Here is a 17,037-nt window from a genome sequence, read left to right as displayed (position 1 = left end):
AAACAAAGGGAAGCCCAATGGCCATGCACGTATTGCCTTTCCAGGCTCTCTAGCTGGGCTCTGTGGATGGGTTAATACAACCTGTGCTGCTTAGTGGTATCAGGCCACGTTTAATGCTGGACGAATTGATATTCCCTACCCTTTTAAAATACTGCTAATGAGGAAACATCCCCGTGCTATGCTGTGTAACAAGGCAGCGATAGCAGTGGCAGTACCCACTCCCAGATTTTGAGACCACTGCTCATTTGGCACAGCTGAGCACAGAGTTCACTCCAGCACCACCAAAGCCTAGGCTGCTCGCTTTCTGCCTCTGGATCAGTCATAAGGTGTCCTCATGGTTTTGGAAATGTGAAGTAAGATCACAAAAGTTGCAGTATTGTGTCAGTCCAAGTGTCTGCTCAGCACCATCTCCAACGCTGTCCAAAGCAGAGGCTTCAGGTAAGGCTATGGGATGCATATATAATTCCCAGTCCCAACTTCGACTTACTTAACTCAAGGACTTGCTATATAGTGAATCTTTCACTAGATCACTTTATTTGACGCTGTCTCCAAATTCTGACTTGCTCTTTATTTTGGTACTGAGAAAAGCAGAAGTGAACCATCAAAGCTGTTACGATAAGCAACAGATATTTTGACTCTTGAAGAAGGAACAACTTGAGCATATGGTACCAAGGACACGTTAGAGAGAGATTGGGGTTCTGGGAAAAGTATATTAGCTGACTATTCGTATGACCTTGTTAAGAAAGAAAACAACGGCAGTGAGCCTCATAATCCTAATTAGGTTCCAAAGATGACCTGTGAAGATGCAGCTGTCTTCTTCTATCACAACATATCTTGCCAGAGCAGCAAATAGAAGTTTCAGTCTAGTCCCGGTCAAGTGTATTTCTCCTAAGACTGTCTCTACGGATCACTTGTTTCCCTCTCCCTTCCATTTGCCCTTCCCAAGATGAGGGCAAGACTTATGGCCTGTACTTGCAATCTTACGTGAAGTTTACTAAATGCTTATTTTTAAATAAATGTAATTGAACAAGTTCAGATCCTTACCTACACAGAAGCTTTAGAATCCATTTATCTCAGATTAGTTTAAATGACTTCCCTACTTTAGTGAAACAGAAATAAGCCACTCAAACTGAGGATAGGTCTGATTCAGAGGAATTTAAAATTCTAGAGACGATTTAAGTTAAACTGGTGAAGCCTAAGGACAAGAAGAGTTTTTTCACCATCCCTGAGCAAAATCTGTTGGAAAGAGAAATTGTTCGGTAAAGGGCAGAAGACCAGTATAGATCCAAGTCATTTCTGGAAGCCAGTTCCAGAGAACTTGTTTGTTACCAAAAAGAAAACAATAATTAATTTTTTGTAAATCAGATATTCTTTCTCTTGAGCACTGACAGGGATGTCTGCATTAAATTATATTTCAGAATTTCCCATTACCATCGGGGCAAACCAACACAAAAGAAATAAAAAATAAACAGCTACACAGTCTATATAAAGGAATACTGCATAAAAAACACATTAAAAAACTTCATTTTTAGTCATCCAGAAACAGATACAGCAGATGTAGAACAGAAAATCATTCCACTCTGTGTAGTTCAGATCATGTAACATTGTTGCAGACAAAGCCATCAAAACTGCAGCTCTATTAGAAATAACAAATGAAATGCATCTATAGCACTAAAAACATTCCCTTGCCAATCTTTTTTCTTTTTTTCGACAAATGCTGCTCTGTAATTTGTACCTTTCCTTAGTATTTGTATGGAAGAAGCTCTCAGACCATTGTGTAAGAAAGGTAGATCTTTTGTCTGCTCATCAGAAAAGTTTGAAGCATTCTAATACAAACTAAAAAAAAAAAAAGGAAATGGTATTAATAAATCCAAAGAACACAGTAAGCTTATAAAAAAGCAGTAGCCCTCTGCTTCAGCTCCCCGAGATGGTAGCTTTGATGCGCATTAAAAAACCCAACAAAACCAAACCATTACATTGATCTATTTATTTTTTTTCTGAAACACAGCAAACAAATGACTAATCTCAGCAGTCACCATAGCTGTGGAGAAAGGATGGTCACACTGAATCTAATTTTAATGTCAAAGTGAATTGTGGGAATGAAACCACTCCAGTCATCCCATGGAGTGACACAAAGCCGATATCCACAGGATCCACAGCTGCTGTTGTCTATGATGGGAACTACAGATAAAGGGGATAAGTATGTACCAGAATGTAACAATATATAATGGAATAATATAACATACCCACCACCTGCTCCTTATCAGCCATTCTCACATATAAGTTGCAAAGGTGCCCCGACATGCCTAGTAGAGCAAGTAAGAGGCTGATTTCTAGCCAATTACCTGGTGCCCATAATGATGGGCCTCCAAGGCTTCCTCCCATGACAGGGACTAACTAATCATGCCACTCTGGGCAGGACCTCAAAACAACCCACCAGACAATGTAAAGAGCCTCAACTACTGCATGCAGTCCAACACCTCACTCCAATGCAATGGGCTGCAATGCCAGCACCGTATGCAGGAGGTACAGGTCTGCACCTCCTGTTCCAGTAAACACGCTCAAGGGACACAGATGCCTGGATAAACAAGTTACTTTAAACTGGCTCCCAGTGGGATCAAAATAGTGCTCTTTGAAATCCCTCTTCCCTTGAAAAGGCTCTTTGCAGAAGACAAAAACATATAGAGAATATAGGAAGAATATAGAGAATAAAGGAAGATCAGATAGTTCAGCTTTAACTCTGTGTCAACCTTGTTTGTATGAAAATGGAGCGACGTTTAAAGTTGAAATCCTATAGATTAGAGAAAAAAAGTGATAACATACTCATGGCTAGCCTTTTCCCAGATTGGTATTGTGACACCCAAAGTCTTCTTTTGGCAACTCCTCCCCCTTCATCTGAAATGAATGTCTCTTAGCAAGAAGCATGAAGCTAAAACCATGAAAATTCCTCGGTGGTATAAACCCCACACTATTCTCATGTTTGAAAGTAAGAATCATTATGCTTTTAATTACAGTTATTTTAATTTTAATGTTTTAAAGAAAGAAAAGGTACCTGTAACACAGAAGCCCCACTGTGGAGAAACTGGAGCCCACTTTCAGCAGAATCAATGCCGCCAGTTGCTAAGATGGGAAATCCTGGGAGGGCACGGGCTATGGCAGACACTGCGCGGAGGGCGATGGGCCTAATAGCATTTCCTACAGAAAAACAGAACATTTCGTAAGCAACATCAGAACACAGCCTCATGTAATTTGCACATCCCTTCACGGTGGGATCATCAGGAACTAACATCGAATTCTGAGATGCAGAAGTTATGTTCATTTATAAATTGACACCAAGTGGGTTTCAAGTGGTATCTATACTTGTATTATGAATTTGGCTGAAATAAAGAAAATCGCAGAAACATTTGGATAAACATTGCAAAGCTGGGTTGAACACTTGAGCTGATGCTCAAAACAGACTAACAATGTCTGAGACAGAAAGCAATACTTTACATGGTACACTGTAGACAGAGATCTATGTTTCTACATAAAGAATCAGGTTGATCTTTTGAACAGAGACGTTGTGTAAGAGGGAACATCTCATTTATTTATGTCTGACGAAAAATTGTTTAAAAGCACCATTTCACTGCAGCTGACATTTTTTATATTATTTAGTATGTTTCCCTTTTGGATGTTTGTAGATGTGGATAATCCTTTAAGTAAGTCCCCTTTAACTATTAAAATGATAGTCAGAAGCTCAAAAGAATAAACTGTATTCATTTATGGTTTTATCTCCAAGACTGGAGCTTCCATTTTAAAATGCTATATAGAGGTTGAGTAAGACAACTCCCTGCTACATTTAGAGGAACTACGATTAAAGTCTCAATACACTGTGTCTGCAATGCATCTGATTCGGCTACATCCTGTTGATGGTATGCAAATATTTAAAATACAGATGCTGCTCATTAAATGATGGATCGCATAGACAGCTGACACTTTCAGTTATTTTTTAGACTAGTGGGGATTTCTCTAGATAATTCCCATATTCTTAAAATTTCTACTTAATTTAGAGAACCTTTAAGATAATTTTATGTTAGCATTGGACAACAATACAGTAGTGTACGGGAGGGATACATGGCTCCCAGAGGAACTGGCTGGCTGTCAACCTATGCAAGGAAGTGCTAGTATTTTTTTTTCCTGTACTGTATTAGGTAACTTGGGGAAATACCATGACGTGAAATCCTTCTGAATACCCTCCATGGGTGTTTTTATAACCTTTAAAGGTTTGACCTACTGCAAAAGCAACTAACTAAAAGGGAAGAAAGAAAGAAAACCAATGCAGTGCACAAAGCAAGAAGAAGAAGAAGAAACCACATTTAGGAAGTGTGGGAAAAGAGCCCATGAAGAAACAGTAGCCACTGCATCCCACACCTCTGCTTAGATGCCTGACCAACATCCTCATTTCCTTCAGACAAAATTTCTTCTTCAACCCTGTGCTGCCATTTATGAGACAGAAGTACTGTGGTCTACTAGCTGGATTTTTAATCTAAGAAAGTCTTTAGTAATGGATAAGTTGCTTTTTTCAAGCAGCCCTGTCTCACTGAGCCCGGCATCCAGCCTTCCTCCAGTGTCCCCGTCACTGCTTCCTCTCAGGCAGAGTTTTACTGGTCTCCATGAAGGACCTACTGTCAGCTCAGGATTCTGCTCTCTAGAACGAGCCTCAGCCTTGCTTGTGCATCAGCTAAGGCGTCCCCAGTCTAGCTGGAAAGGTCAATGAGGAAAATGATCCCACACAAGTTCCGGTCACAAAACCTGTCATGTTTTGCTTTAAATAGGACAGCTGCACTGTCACTTTGTCAAGGAGTTGTTTTTTCAAGGTAATTTTCCATTACAGAAAACTGAAATTTGGTTTGTCTGAACCATTAAAAATACTCTGTCTTCAGCTCACATTGCCTTTTGCAATATACCACTGCCCGTCACTGCAACCCTGACTGACAACACTGAATTCACAGGAGACCTTGGCCCATCAGCATTAAACACATCCACACCCAAAAGCTCAGCGAAGCAGCCTCTATTGACACCTGCTCTGGATTCAGCACAAAATTATCTTCTTGGGCAATGACACCTTCTTATTATATACTTAATACAACACCTCCTCCTTCTTCAACAGCTGATCGCTGCACCTAAGAAAAAAACAGAAGACTCACTGTCTGATCAGACTCTTCCACCTGCCATCAAGACACACCTGATGTTCTTCCATGCCCATGTTAGGGATCAGGCCCAAATCACGACAACTGCTCACAGGCTTTACACAAATGCTTTGTGCTAATTTAACAGAGACTACATAGAGATATAACATTTTCAGCATATAAACTTTCATTTGCATAAATGGACAGTCTAATCCAACATGCACTATCAGTTTTTGGTGAAAACTAGAGCCTGGTTCATAAAAATTAGAAATCTCACCAAAACTGCCGTAAAGAATCTAAGATCGCACCAGAAGAGATCACAGAAAGGAGCTGGTCCGTAACAGGAACTTTCCACTGGATGCTAATGACTATCTGCCATCATTTGAGCTAGATCAATTGTAACACGTTTGAAAGGAACAGAATGACTCTCTGAAAGAGGATGACTGTCAAGAGGATGGGGCCAGACTCTTTTCAGTGGTGCCCAGCAACAGGACAAGAGGCAACGGACACAAACCAGAATACAGGAAATACCATCTGAACAGGAGGAAAAACTTCTTTGAGGGTGGCAGAGCACTGGAACAGGCTGCCCAGAGAGGTTGTGGAGTCTCCTTCTTTGGAGATACCCAAAACCTGTCTGGATGCATTCCTGTCTAATCTGCTCAGCAGAATCTCACTGTGATGAAGTAATTACTTTTTAGAAAGGTGAAAGAATACAGATGCTGGTAACTCTGAAATCATGTGGCTAGAGGGAAATTTCTTCCCAATCTGCATGAGTTAAAAACTGACATCTGCCTTGAGGCATGAAGGTTTATGTTCTTTTAACCCCAATATAACCCCGAGAGTTTGCATTCAATCAGTTTTTAAGCCTTATAGACCCTTGACCTTAATGATATCTTGTAGAAAAGAGTTCCACAAGAAAATATTTCCAGAATATAACTGTTCCTTTCTTCAGTCTGATTAAATTAGCCACCTTCTTACTTAAATGACTGTCTCCGTACAATGGTCAGTAGAGGAAAAGGAGCAAATGACAGTTTATTTAAGGTTTCAGCACAATAGGTAATCAGAAAGGCCTTCATTCAGCCCAAAGAAATCAAGCGTATGATTTGATGAAGCCTAGCAGAGATGGCAATGAGACTTAGAGTTTATTATGGAACATAGATACTTTTTAGTACTAGCTGTACTTGATTTTCATAATATGAGTTATTACTTACATTTGGTGATTAGTAAACTAGTGATAAATTGGTACAATCGCAAAAGTATTCTATTCATCTATAATTCACCCAAATGTATTTAAAAACATTTCAGGAGTGCTTCTGATGAGAGTAAATAAATGGCTCTAATGACAATCAGAGGCTTGACTGAGATGTCACTAGTCATCCCAGCATTTTTTTCTTTAGCTTACAGAATACGGAACAAGCACATCAGAAGATGCAGCCATTCTCCCGTGCATTTCTTGATCAACAGTTCAGAAGCTTCCTCTTCTGCAATAAAAGCTGCTGGTCTGAAATACCATGTGATTTCCTTGTGACAGAGATCCTACTGCCTAATGAAATGGTGAAACAACCTTCCAGATTAAAGCCAAAAAAAAGAAAGAATACAAACAGTGTGATGCCAAGATATTAAAAGAAAAAAAAAAAGGCAACTAATAAAAACAAAGCAAATGAGCATGGAATTTGACCTAGAGTCTCTATTTTCTTGCATTTTCATGAGTACCACAGGAAGGTAATAAATTCCATTACAGAGATTTGTGGAGAAGGAGTTTTTAAAAGGTTGAAATAAAGGAGGATTTAATGCCAAATTTTAAAAGAGCTGTAAGTAGTAGTGGGAATTTGCAGAATGTTGTCTGATAAATCCAATGGTATTTAAGAAGCTGAGGTCCAAATCTATCATGCATTTGAAAGACAGCTCACATGCTAAAAAATAAGCATCTAGCACATACTTTGACATGTTGGGACCTGTAATTCCACTAGTTAAGCACCCGTAGCTGGGGAAACTGCTGATACGGTACTCTCCTGATAGTAGCATTACAGCTGCTACCAGATGCTAGATGTGGCTATCATTTACCTTGCTGTAAAATAATGAGATTTAATGAACAAAGTCCATTTATCCAGACATCAACCAGGGGAGTGAGATTTGAAAATGAAAGACAGACAGAAAAATACCTGGTGGCGAGAACATGCTACTCTATGTTGAAAACTGCACTTTCAATTCTCTCATTAATTATAGAACAAATACTTGCTATTATATAAAGATTTAAACAATTAAATAATTATATGATGCAAAAGTCCCTGACCTTTTTCTTGCCTTAAAACAAAGAGGTTTGGTTTTCTTTTGTTTTCTTCTTTTCTTCTTTTTTTTTTTTTTTTAAAGTGAGATTTTGACTGCAGTCAAGGAAATCCAATAGGCAAAATACAACATGAAGGAGAAGCAGAACATACGTCGATCAAATGCCTCTCCCTGATCAGCACAGGTAGGCAGAGCTGCCCTTGTCCTCTGAGGATAGCAGGCTGATGACAAACTGATGACAGGTATTATACCTACTTATTTGTTTGATTGTTTATTTTTCCTCGGGAAGTGAAAAACCCTTTACCAATGCCAGAAGACACATGTTTTGTTACGACTTCGTAAGTCCTTGAAGTCCACAGAAGACTTGATCCTGTCAGACATCACAAATGTTCACTAGATTCAGTCTTGAGAGTCAAACTTAATGCCTTCTTCAAGGCGAAGCCTGGCATTACGCTCCAAGGAACTCAGTAGCTTTGGAAGTTCTTAGCAGAAACAATTCTGATCTTCTTGATCCCAGTCATCCATCAATGGGGGAAAGAAACAGTCTCAGAAGTCTTGAATATTGGGCTGCATTCTCACTTGCATTATATTGCACCAACATGGTAGTTTAAGGTCTTTAACACATATTCGCAGCAGCCCTAAATGGGCCTTTAGGTAAAGGTGATCCAGGTCCATTAAAAAACAGCCAACAGAACGGAGATGAATCAATTCAGACTGATAATACTGAGCCTGAACCTAGAAACAGCCTGAATGGTCTTTATCGAACTCTATCAACAAAAGAAACAGATTTAAAAGGAAAGCAAACTCTCACACCTTTGGTCAGTAGAAAACTTAAAAGCAAATTTTTGTATCTATGGTTACTAGATGGAATAAAAACGAATTTGGGTCATAATGCTCCCAATTCTGTGCATTGTAAAGTAACATTAATTTTTAATTTGCATTATATTATATTACACTTCAGTTCTTTACAAATTTAATATCAGATTTAAACAACAGAGCCTAAATATTGCAAAGAAAAATTACCTGACATGATTTTGGATTAATAAATTACTGATAAAGTCTGTGCTACTAAAAAAAATAAACCCCAAAAATCTAAGCAACATCACCCTCCCTCCCTCTGTAAATACATTCTCGGAAGACAGCTGACATTGTTATCTCCCCGACTGTTAAAATTAATAGAGCTAATGACAAAATAAGCCAATGACAGCAAATACCAGACTTGGGTGAAAAAGCATTATATAAGGGAATTGGTCTGGGAAAGTTCAGGCATTGCAGATGATCAATCCAATGCTGTGGGAAGTAACTAGATAAGAAAGTTTGGGGATTAGGAAAAAACCCACAGAAAACATAATTCTTTTTTAACGTGTTTTCTGCATAACATGTATGCTGCCTAGTACTGGTTATCAAAGTACTTTATATATATATGTATTATCTGCACTTCAAACAGTCCAGGGAAATGTGCAGGTTATACACAATTCATTTGCATTGCATTCCTTCTGATGGCAATTATTCTATATGTTCTTTCTCTCTCCCACCTGTAGGTGGCCACCATAAGCTACACTTATCAAATAACTCATTAACCGGGTTTTCAATACTGTCATATCCAGATAATTAGCAATTTATTTAAATAACCAATTTCTGTGGAAATAATTGCCATGGAATGCCCTGAACCTACTTTTTATAAACTATAATAAAAGTGTTAAGATAATCCCTGACATTTGCAAATGCCATTAGTTCACCTTTCCTTTTGATAGTGCTATGGCATTATGTTTAAACAATTACCCGATAACGCGGCAGTTTAATGAAACAGTGTAGCAGGCACATCCTTCAAAATGGCCAGAGAACCCATTTATATGCAGAAGAAAACCCAATGAATAGACATGTTTCGAGAGAAAGACTGTCCACATGTGTTATGAGGTCCCCAAACGGGGGACACCATTTTCAGTGCACTAAAAGGAAGTGCCCAAAGAGCAAGTTCAAGACGCACCTTGCCACAGCTTTAATGGTGCACAACCCAACACTTCCCACTCAGCTCAGGATCCAGAGAAGACTCTTGTCACTGCTCCCTATCTATTTCACAGCCTGGTCAGTCCTTCAGTCCATTACTACTCACACATTAATAGCCATTTGCCAAAATCACAAATAAATGTACTATTTACTCAGGTATTGGCTATTTCCAACCAAAAATTTCAATTATTCATTTACCAAATGGAGCATTCGAGGGAATATTCATTTTATGGGATGTCTCCACAACAGTTAGCCCACATCTTCAAAGCAATGGCTACCTAACATTTCATTTTATCCATAATTCATGAAGAGTGATCTGCCAACGCTACCAAATCAATGGCAAAGGTTCTGCTGACTACAGTGAAGTCTGGACTTTACCCCAAGACTTTAGAATAAAGCTAATGATTCTGCAGATTCCATCAATTTCTATCTCACTCTGCCATCGCTGTCTCTTGAAACCACATTGACTGACCATGTTGTACACATTTTCTTATTATCTTTGACATTTATGGCCTAATAAACTGATGGTCTGTTAATATTTTCTCTGATAATTATTTCCCCCTTCATTTTTATTTCAAAGCTTACTTCTCATTTGATTCTCTTTGAAATACCTACTGGTTTGAGTCTAATCTATGTCTGGAAAAAAAGTAATCATTTCGCTTCATGCTTCCTTCGAAAAAAAATTGTACCCAAATACAAAAAAATGGTGGAAGCACAGAGAAAAATCAGTGTCCTTTTTAGGATTTATTTTTATCATTTTTGAATTTCTACTAATGATTATTTATGCTCTTTCAGCTGAAAGTTCAGAAAATCACCAGAGTTCTCATTCAATAAATGTTTAGCAGTCATTGGAGACTTCTCTCAATTAAAAAGGTTAGAATCAGAGAAAGAGGAGGGAAAAAGCAAATTTTTCTTATCTGTAAATATTATTTATCCAGTGAGACCTGGGGGAATTTTCATTCATATTGAACTTCGGTAGGAAAAATCAAGGAGACAGATACAAATTGTTTTGTGATTGCTCCAAGAGCTGGTTAAACATTTTCTAACAAAGCCACTCTCCCTCTGAAAACTACAGATCCACTAAAAATCGATGCTTCTGCTGATCTGCATGAAACGTAGCAAAACATTCTCTACTGCAATTTATCAATTTATTTCATTCATGCTTTCCACTTTGGTTTGACTTGAAGCTGGAAACTGTCCCACACTGCGCTTTACAGGTTCTTTGGTTGGCTTGGTATGCCTTTTTCCTGACTGCTTCTCTATTGCTCCCCATCCTGACTTAAGAGTCTGAGTCACCTGGTTTGGTGCAGCGGAGCTGAGCACAGTGTGCTGCTTAAGGAGGTCTGGCACCTTTTGCACTGCACTCCTCCACCGGGCCAGGACAAGACTTGCCTTTTACTGAGGGAGTGGTAGTGCTAATAAAATAAAACATCGATTCAACAGTAATAATAAAATAATAAAAACAGTGCTAATAACTGATGTATGCTCCCAACATAACACAAGGAAAAAGACAGAGGAATTAGACCAGCATAAAAGCCAAGGGACAGCCCTTCTAAGAAATATTGCCCACAGTTACCAGACAAGACCATTGCAGCCATCACAGAGGGACAAATGAGTTCCTGCCAAATTCTGCTGGGCAATCATTCCCCCCGAAAGATGCAAGGGCTTCACTTTAACACACGGTAGGTCTCACTGCCCATTTATTTCGGTGCAGAGACAGATGCGTTTAACTCAAAGTCTAGGAGAAGTGTTTGTGGCTATTTACCTAGAAGCTTACAGATTTGTTCAAAGGCAGCCTTGCCTCTGTCAACCTCAGAGGCAGCGCTACCTTTGTTTGAGCTGGTTTTAACCTCCTTAACAACATCAACTACCATGGTCAACATGACCCTGGTGCCAGAAAGTGGGACGTGCGTGTGTGTGTGTGTGTCTACATGTCTGTGCCCGTACTTTAGCCCATACACAATTCTAACCATACAAAGGCAATTTAATATATCTAAGGACACACTGGAAGAGTCGAGACTGGCTGCTGAGCAGGGTGCTGACGCTCTTACAGAGTACTTAAAAATACAAACATTACTGAAAAATGCAGTACAACAACTTTTCAGGTTATTTACAAAACCTGAAGCATACCTTCTACTGTTTAATAACTACTTGTCTAAGAAGCCCATTACAAAAAGAGAAGCAGAGCTTATGAAAGTGCAACAAACTAAAGAAACCAGTTCTAGATATCTAGAAAGCTCAGATGAAGCATTTCCTTCTCCCTTTATACAACTCAGGATCACTCTTATCCTATTTTGAGGTTTATCTATTTTATTTTGTCTATTTTATCTATCGCATACAGTTGCTACTATCTAGTAATATACAATTTGATGTACGGATATGTTTAGAACTATTTATAGATACATAAAATATATTAAAAGTACAATGGCATGAACACAGATTTTTTGTGAAACAAATTACTCTCTTTAAGCAGAAACCACTGTATTTGCCTGGGCGATAGTGAGTTTGTGTCTACACACACATCTACCATATTATTATTACATATCCATATAATCTGTGTGAGTATATATATATATCTACATGCACACTCAGTAGATATATTTCCATATTCACATATACATAAAACAGTGGATGACACGTCCCCTGATAAAACCTGTTATTTCAACACTTCAACTGAAAAGTGTTAAAATAAATGGCTCATCACATACAATGTGTTAAAATAAATGTTTATTTCAACACTATGTGTATCATAGCCATTTATTTCAACACTTCCCGTTTCTCAAGACTCACACAACCAGGAGTAGGAGAACCGATATTTATACTTAAGGTAGTTGAAGCACACAGCCCTACTCATCTGCTTGCCATAGGATGAGTAGGAAGTTATTTGACACTTTTTTTTCCCCCAGCAATATATGGAAACTACCTACCTTGACTGTTCATGGGGATCTGCATATGTCTGTAAGCTGGTGGGCTGTATCATCATTTGGAAAGAAGAAGGGCCATACCAGATTCTGTTGAGATATTTGGAAAGCAAGCTGCTGCTACCAGGGTAGGGTTGGGAAAAGAAGCAAAGTATGGGGGCTTTTTGACAATTTCTCTTTGCAGTTTTGGAGTTTGACACAAAGGGATCTGGGCAGACAGAGACTCACACGAACAAGAGCAAAAACGAGAGCTGTTCATACTGAAAGCTGGAAGGGATGTGGTTTTTGCAGGACCAGTTATAACGTGGCGATCAAATTATGAGTTAGGGGAGAACAGCTGGGTTCCTGCTCTATCCTGCTGAAAATAGGTTCTTGGGAGAATTCTTCAGCTCCTGAGACTTGCCTCGTTTATTCTAACACAGAACCTGAAGAATCTTTGGAGCAGCAGCTTTCCAACGTTAGGTGGTCTCTAAAGTACAAATACAGTCATGGGAAGCTTCATGTTGATGCATTTAGATTAGTGCCAGCATCTGAACCTGCTCCTGCAAGCTGAGCTCGGACATTACGTTATATGGCAGTGTTAAACTAGCATCACTTTCTTTCTCTGCCTTATTTTGGGAGGAAAGCACAAGAAGCTCCCATTCTCTGGTAGTTCCCGCTGGAGCTGGATACCTTTATAGACCAGTCTCCAAGGGAAAAATGCAGGATGAGGATGAAGAAATTTAAATAATGCACAAAATATGCACAAAACCTCCACAAACTATGAGTCCCCTCTGAGCAGTATTTACCACTAACTTGCCTGCAATGTTTTCTTACAGCTTTCCGCCTTTGAAAAACTCTCAAAGCATGATTAGAGATTGCCTGGGCCCTGGCAAGACAGTGTGGCCTTAAGAAGATAAACACTTGGCGGGAGGGGGTTCTTTTTTCTTTCTCTCATACTTTTTCTTCCCTGAAATTGCAGATCTGTCTGCCGGTCTGGACAGAGCACAAACCCACAAATTAAACAAATGAAATGTTAGCAAAGACTTTGCAACCAGCACACCACGTCAGAAGTCTGTTTTACACCCAGACAATGAAAAATTGAGACCACAGTTTCATCAACCCACAAATAAATTTACTGCCTTGAGCCAAGCCACTGCACAGTGCTAGTTGCCTATATTCAAACATCTCTCTTCCTGTAAAGTTATCTTCCCCCAGTGTCACCTTTGGCAGATAAAACACTATAATCATTTTGTAGCAGAATAGTGTACAATGCAATGAAAGTTCTCCAGAAAAAAAATATGTTTTCACCCTTTCACTTTCTTCAGATGTGATTAGTTCCAGAAAGAGGAGGTATCATCACTCCTTTGAAGGCACTGTAGGTTATAAGATTGGCCCTCAGAAGTTGGCAACATGTAATAAAAGTGCTTTTTTTCCTAAACATCAATCAGCTTCAAGAATGGCAGTTGTTCACAGAATGGCAATAATGGAAATATTCAGCTAATAACTACTGTAGACATTAAAACACTGTAAGACAGACGTGCAGTGCTTGTTACACAAGAACACTTTCTTATAATTACAGTTTTATAACTAGGTACATATGTTTCTAAATATTTAGTTCCTTACCCTTTGGTATTTTCGTAATGAAATTTACATGACAATACTCATTTTCCATAAAAGAATAGGATCCCCCCACTCCAACAAAGAGTTGATACCCTGGGCTTTAGCTGAGACCTTGGCTGCGCATGGATGACAATTTTAAAGAAAGGCTTTTTCTTTTGTTCCTTCTTTTTAATAACCTTCACAATTACAGGAAGTTTCATGCCATTTCTTTAGCTGAGAGTGTACAGCGAGCTGAAGAGTTAATGCCTTAATGGAAAGCAAAATAATAACATGTCCGTGCTGTGTAATCTATTTGTGGCACAACCCTTATTTGTGGAGGCCTTCACTAGCTCTGGATATATTATCGAGGGTTGGTAATTAAAACATGGTTCTATCAGTCCTGCTTGTGACCAGCCACACAACTCAATGCTGATTTCAAGATGAAATTATACACCTGTATCATAACTCTGCTTTCTGCATTAATAAAAAATAACAGCATTAATAGGCCTAAATACTCATTTGTTTGATGTATTCAGAGCAACATAAGGGGATGCGAGGGAATTTAGTGCATTGCTCTGTCAGATCATTTTAATTGTTATCCAATGAGGGCAGCTCAGAGGGTGAGTAAGGGACTTAATTTATGTACTTACTCATCCCCTCGGCTTCCACTGAAGAAAAATGATAGCAACAGAGCTCCTAAACTGCATTCACTGGTCTTCAGTGATCAAAGTAAAGGCCAATTAACAGAAAGCCAGGGGCCCACAAAGCATTTGTTGATTTTAAAATACTGATCAGAACACACACTGCTGCTGCTAAACACATACCAGCAATACTTGGCACTTAGGCAATGCCTCCTAGGAGAGGATACCCAAATGCTACACAAAGGTACAATATTTTTGTCTCACAGAAGAGAAAGGGTGCAAGGGCAGGCCTGGAAATTTGTGTGTTGAAGAGAGCAATTCCACCTGAGCAGGAGAGGCAACAGTCAGCCCTCCTGGTCACGCAGCCCTTGTCCCTCGGCCCAGGATGTCACACCGCCCCTCTTCTCTAAAACTGTTGGTAATTCAAAGGATACCTTTTTAGGGGTATGCTTTGTAAATCAACGCAAGCACTCTCCTCTAAGAAGTAAATTACATACTAATGTCCCAGGCACCTTATTCCGTGCACTTTCATGGATGAATTTTTATGCCCATTCAAACCACAGCCTCAAGCACGGGAATGTGGCTGTTCACAGAAACATACAGGACTGTTGTCGACTGTTGCTGTCACCCATAAAGGAATTACGTTCTCCTTCCTTCCTGTTTTTCTTTAATCTAAAATAAAATGTATCTGAAAGAATTGATTCACTCTGGGGGCAGTATCTTTGGGCAAAACTGGGTTGCTTCCTTGTTCTTCTTGGTCACGCAAAATTATTAGGAATTCTGAAGGTTATTTTAAGCAATCAATATACATATGAAAATGAAGAGATCCCATTTGCATGAGCTATCGCTGATATAATGCTGTGTATGGAAAGCTCAAAGAGGAAGACTCACAAAAGCATAAATGTTCCATGTGAAACTCTAACACATCTGTTCAGCACTGAAAAGCCAGCATTTAAGTCCAAAGCACTAGAGAGCCGAGACAAGTGCATTTTTGGAATCAAAACAAATGCTGGTAATTTAAGAAAATACTATGAAGCACACAAAGACTGTACAATGCCATATGTTGCACAATGCATCTGGTAATCAGTTTAGTGTATATGCCAAATTTACTAGAAGCCCAAATAGGCTTAAGTTCTTTATTCAGAAATTCAAAAAGTAAAGTATAAGCATTATAAACATGGTGCACTTACAATTAGAAAAAATGTGGATTTTTCTTTTTACTTACACAACACAAATAAAAATTAATCTCCTAAATTATATCCCATAATGAATATATGTCCAAGCTCCACTTTTGATCAACAGCTTCCACAGACTCACAGTTTTAGGACTTGGTGTGTTCTACAGCGTAAAAGATAAATGTGATTTTTAAATTATTTTACACTCAATGTTTACTTCTATTTTGAAGGTTTGAAGTCATGAAGGTTTTATGCTGTCATTTGTGATTCTATACACAATACTTTACTGAAGATGTCGTCAAACACAGATATACAGGCAACCTTGCGTGTATTGTGGTCCTAAATCAAGTATGAATCCGTGGCTACAGTATTAAAAATACAGTAGAAATCCCTAATTCAAGTGGACAGTATCACCTATAAAGCCAAAATAAATGGAATAGGATAATAGTTTTCAGACTTGGGTTACAGTGTCAATGCAGAGACTTGAGCTGTGTTAACTCACCAAGCTTGATGTTGCTTGCCAGAGCATGCTTGTCAATATTTAGCTCCCAGGGAGCATGTCACAAGTCTTTACAAAAACTAGTTTAAATACAAAATACTATAGCAGCTGCTGTGATCCTTTTTCTAACATCGAGATTAAATTGCTGAAATTTGTTGTGAGCTTTTTAAACCAGAAAATGTGTGCCGTATACCTACTGTAACAAGAATATGAGAAACAGCATTAAGGGATTGCAATGCTGTTATTAGGGCTTATTAAAATACAGAGAAACACCAGATGCTTTACATTAACTGATTGGAAGATATTTTAATGTCAAGCATACAAATATCACTTTCTCCTGTGACATCAGATTAGAAAACGGACCAGGCTAAAATCAGATACATCTGTGTTTTCAAAAAAAAAAAGAATTCTACACCTGGCTCCAGAAGAAAATGAATCATTTACTTGCCTAAGCACCAGAATTTCATCCCAAAATGTAGGCACGCACTATCTTAGGCATTTGACAGAAGCACCTAAATTAGGAATATACTAACCTCAATTTTCTGATGCAGTCAATGGAGCGAGAAAGGAACCCATCTCTGAGAATGCCCATCTCCTTACAGTGATGAGGTAGGAGCTTAACAGTCTGCTAGTGAATTGCCCGAAGTTCACCAGGATAACCTTTGGTTGTACTTGGTTAGCACATCTGCTCAAAGCTGCGTGTGAGATCCCCGACAGCAAGTGCATATCACCAGCTGTATCTTAGCAAGTCCGTGGCCT

General features: G+C 38.9%; 1 protein-coding gene across 2 annotated transcripts in view; it reads right to left on the bottom strand.

Annotated features, from left to right (window-relative positions):
- DPYD (dihydropyrimidine dehydrogenase) overlaps window positions 1-17,037 on the bottom strand; it is a gene marked incomplete at its 5' end in the record, with an annotated part of 377,500 nt that overhangs the window by 68,982 nt on the left and 291,481 nt on the right. For both annotated transcript variants that reach the window (XM_082483319.1, XM_082483320.1), the window contains one exon: window positions 3,053-3,195. In XM_082483319.1, the coding sequence (XP_082339445.1) occupies window positions 3,053-3,195 (143 nt within the window). The remainder of the gene's footprint in view (window positions 1-3,052; window positions 3,196-17,037) is intronic.

This window comes from Vanellus vanellus, assembly GCF_965231255.1.
Source record: "Vanellus vanellus genome assembly, chromosome: 5".
In the NCBI taxonomy this organism is placed as follows: domain Eukaryota; kingdom Metazoa; phylum Chordata; class Aves; order Charadriiformes; family Charadriidae; genus Vanellus; species Vanellus vanellus.
This window is presented reverse-complemented; position numbering and strand designations above follow the sequence as displayed.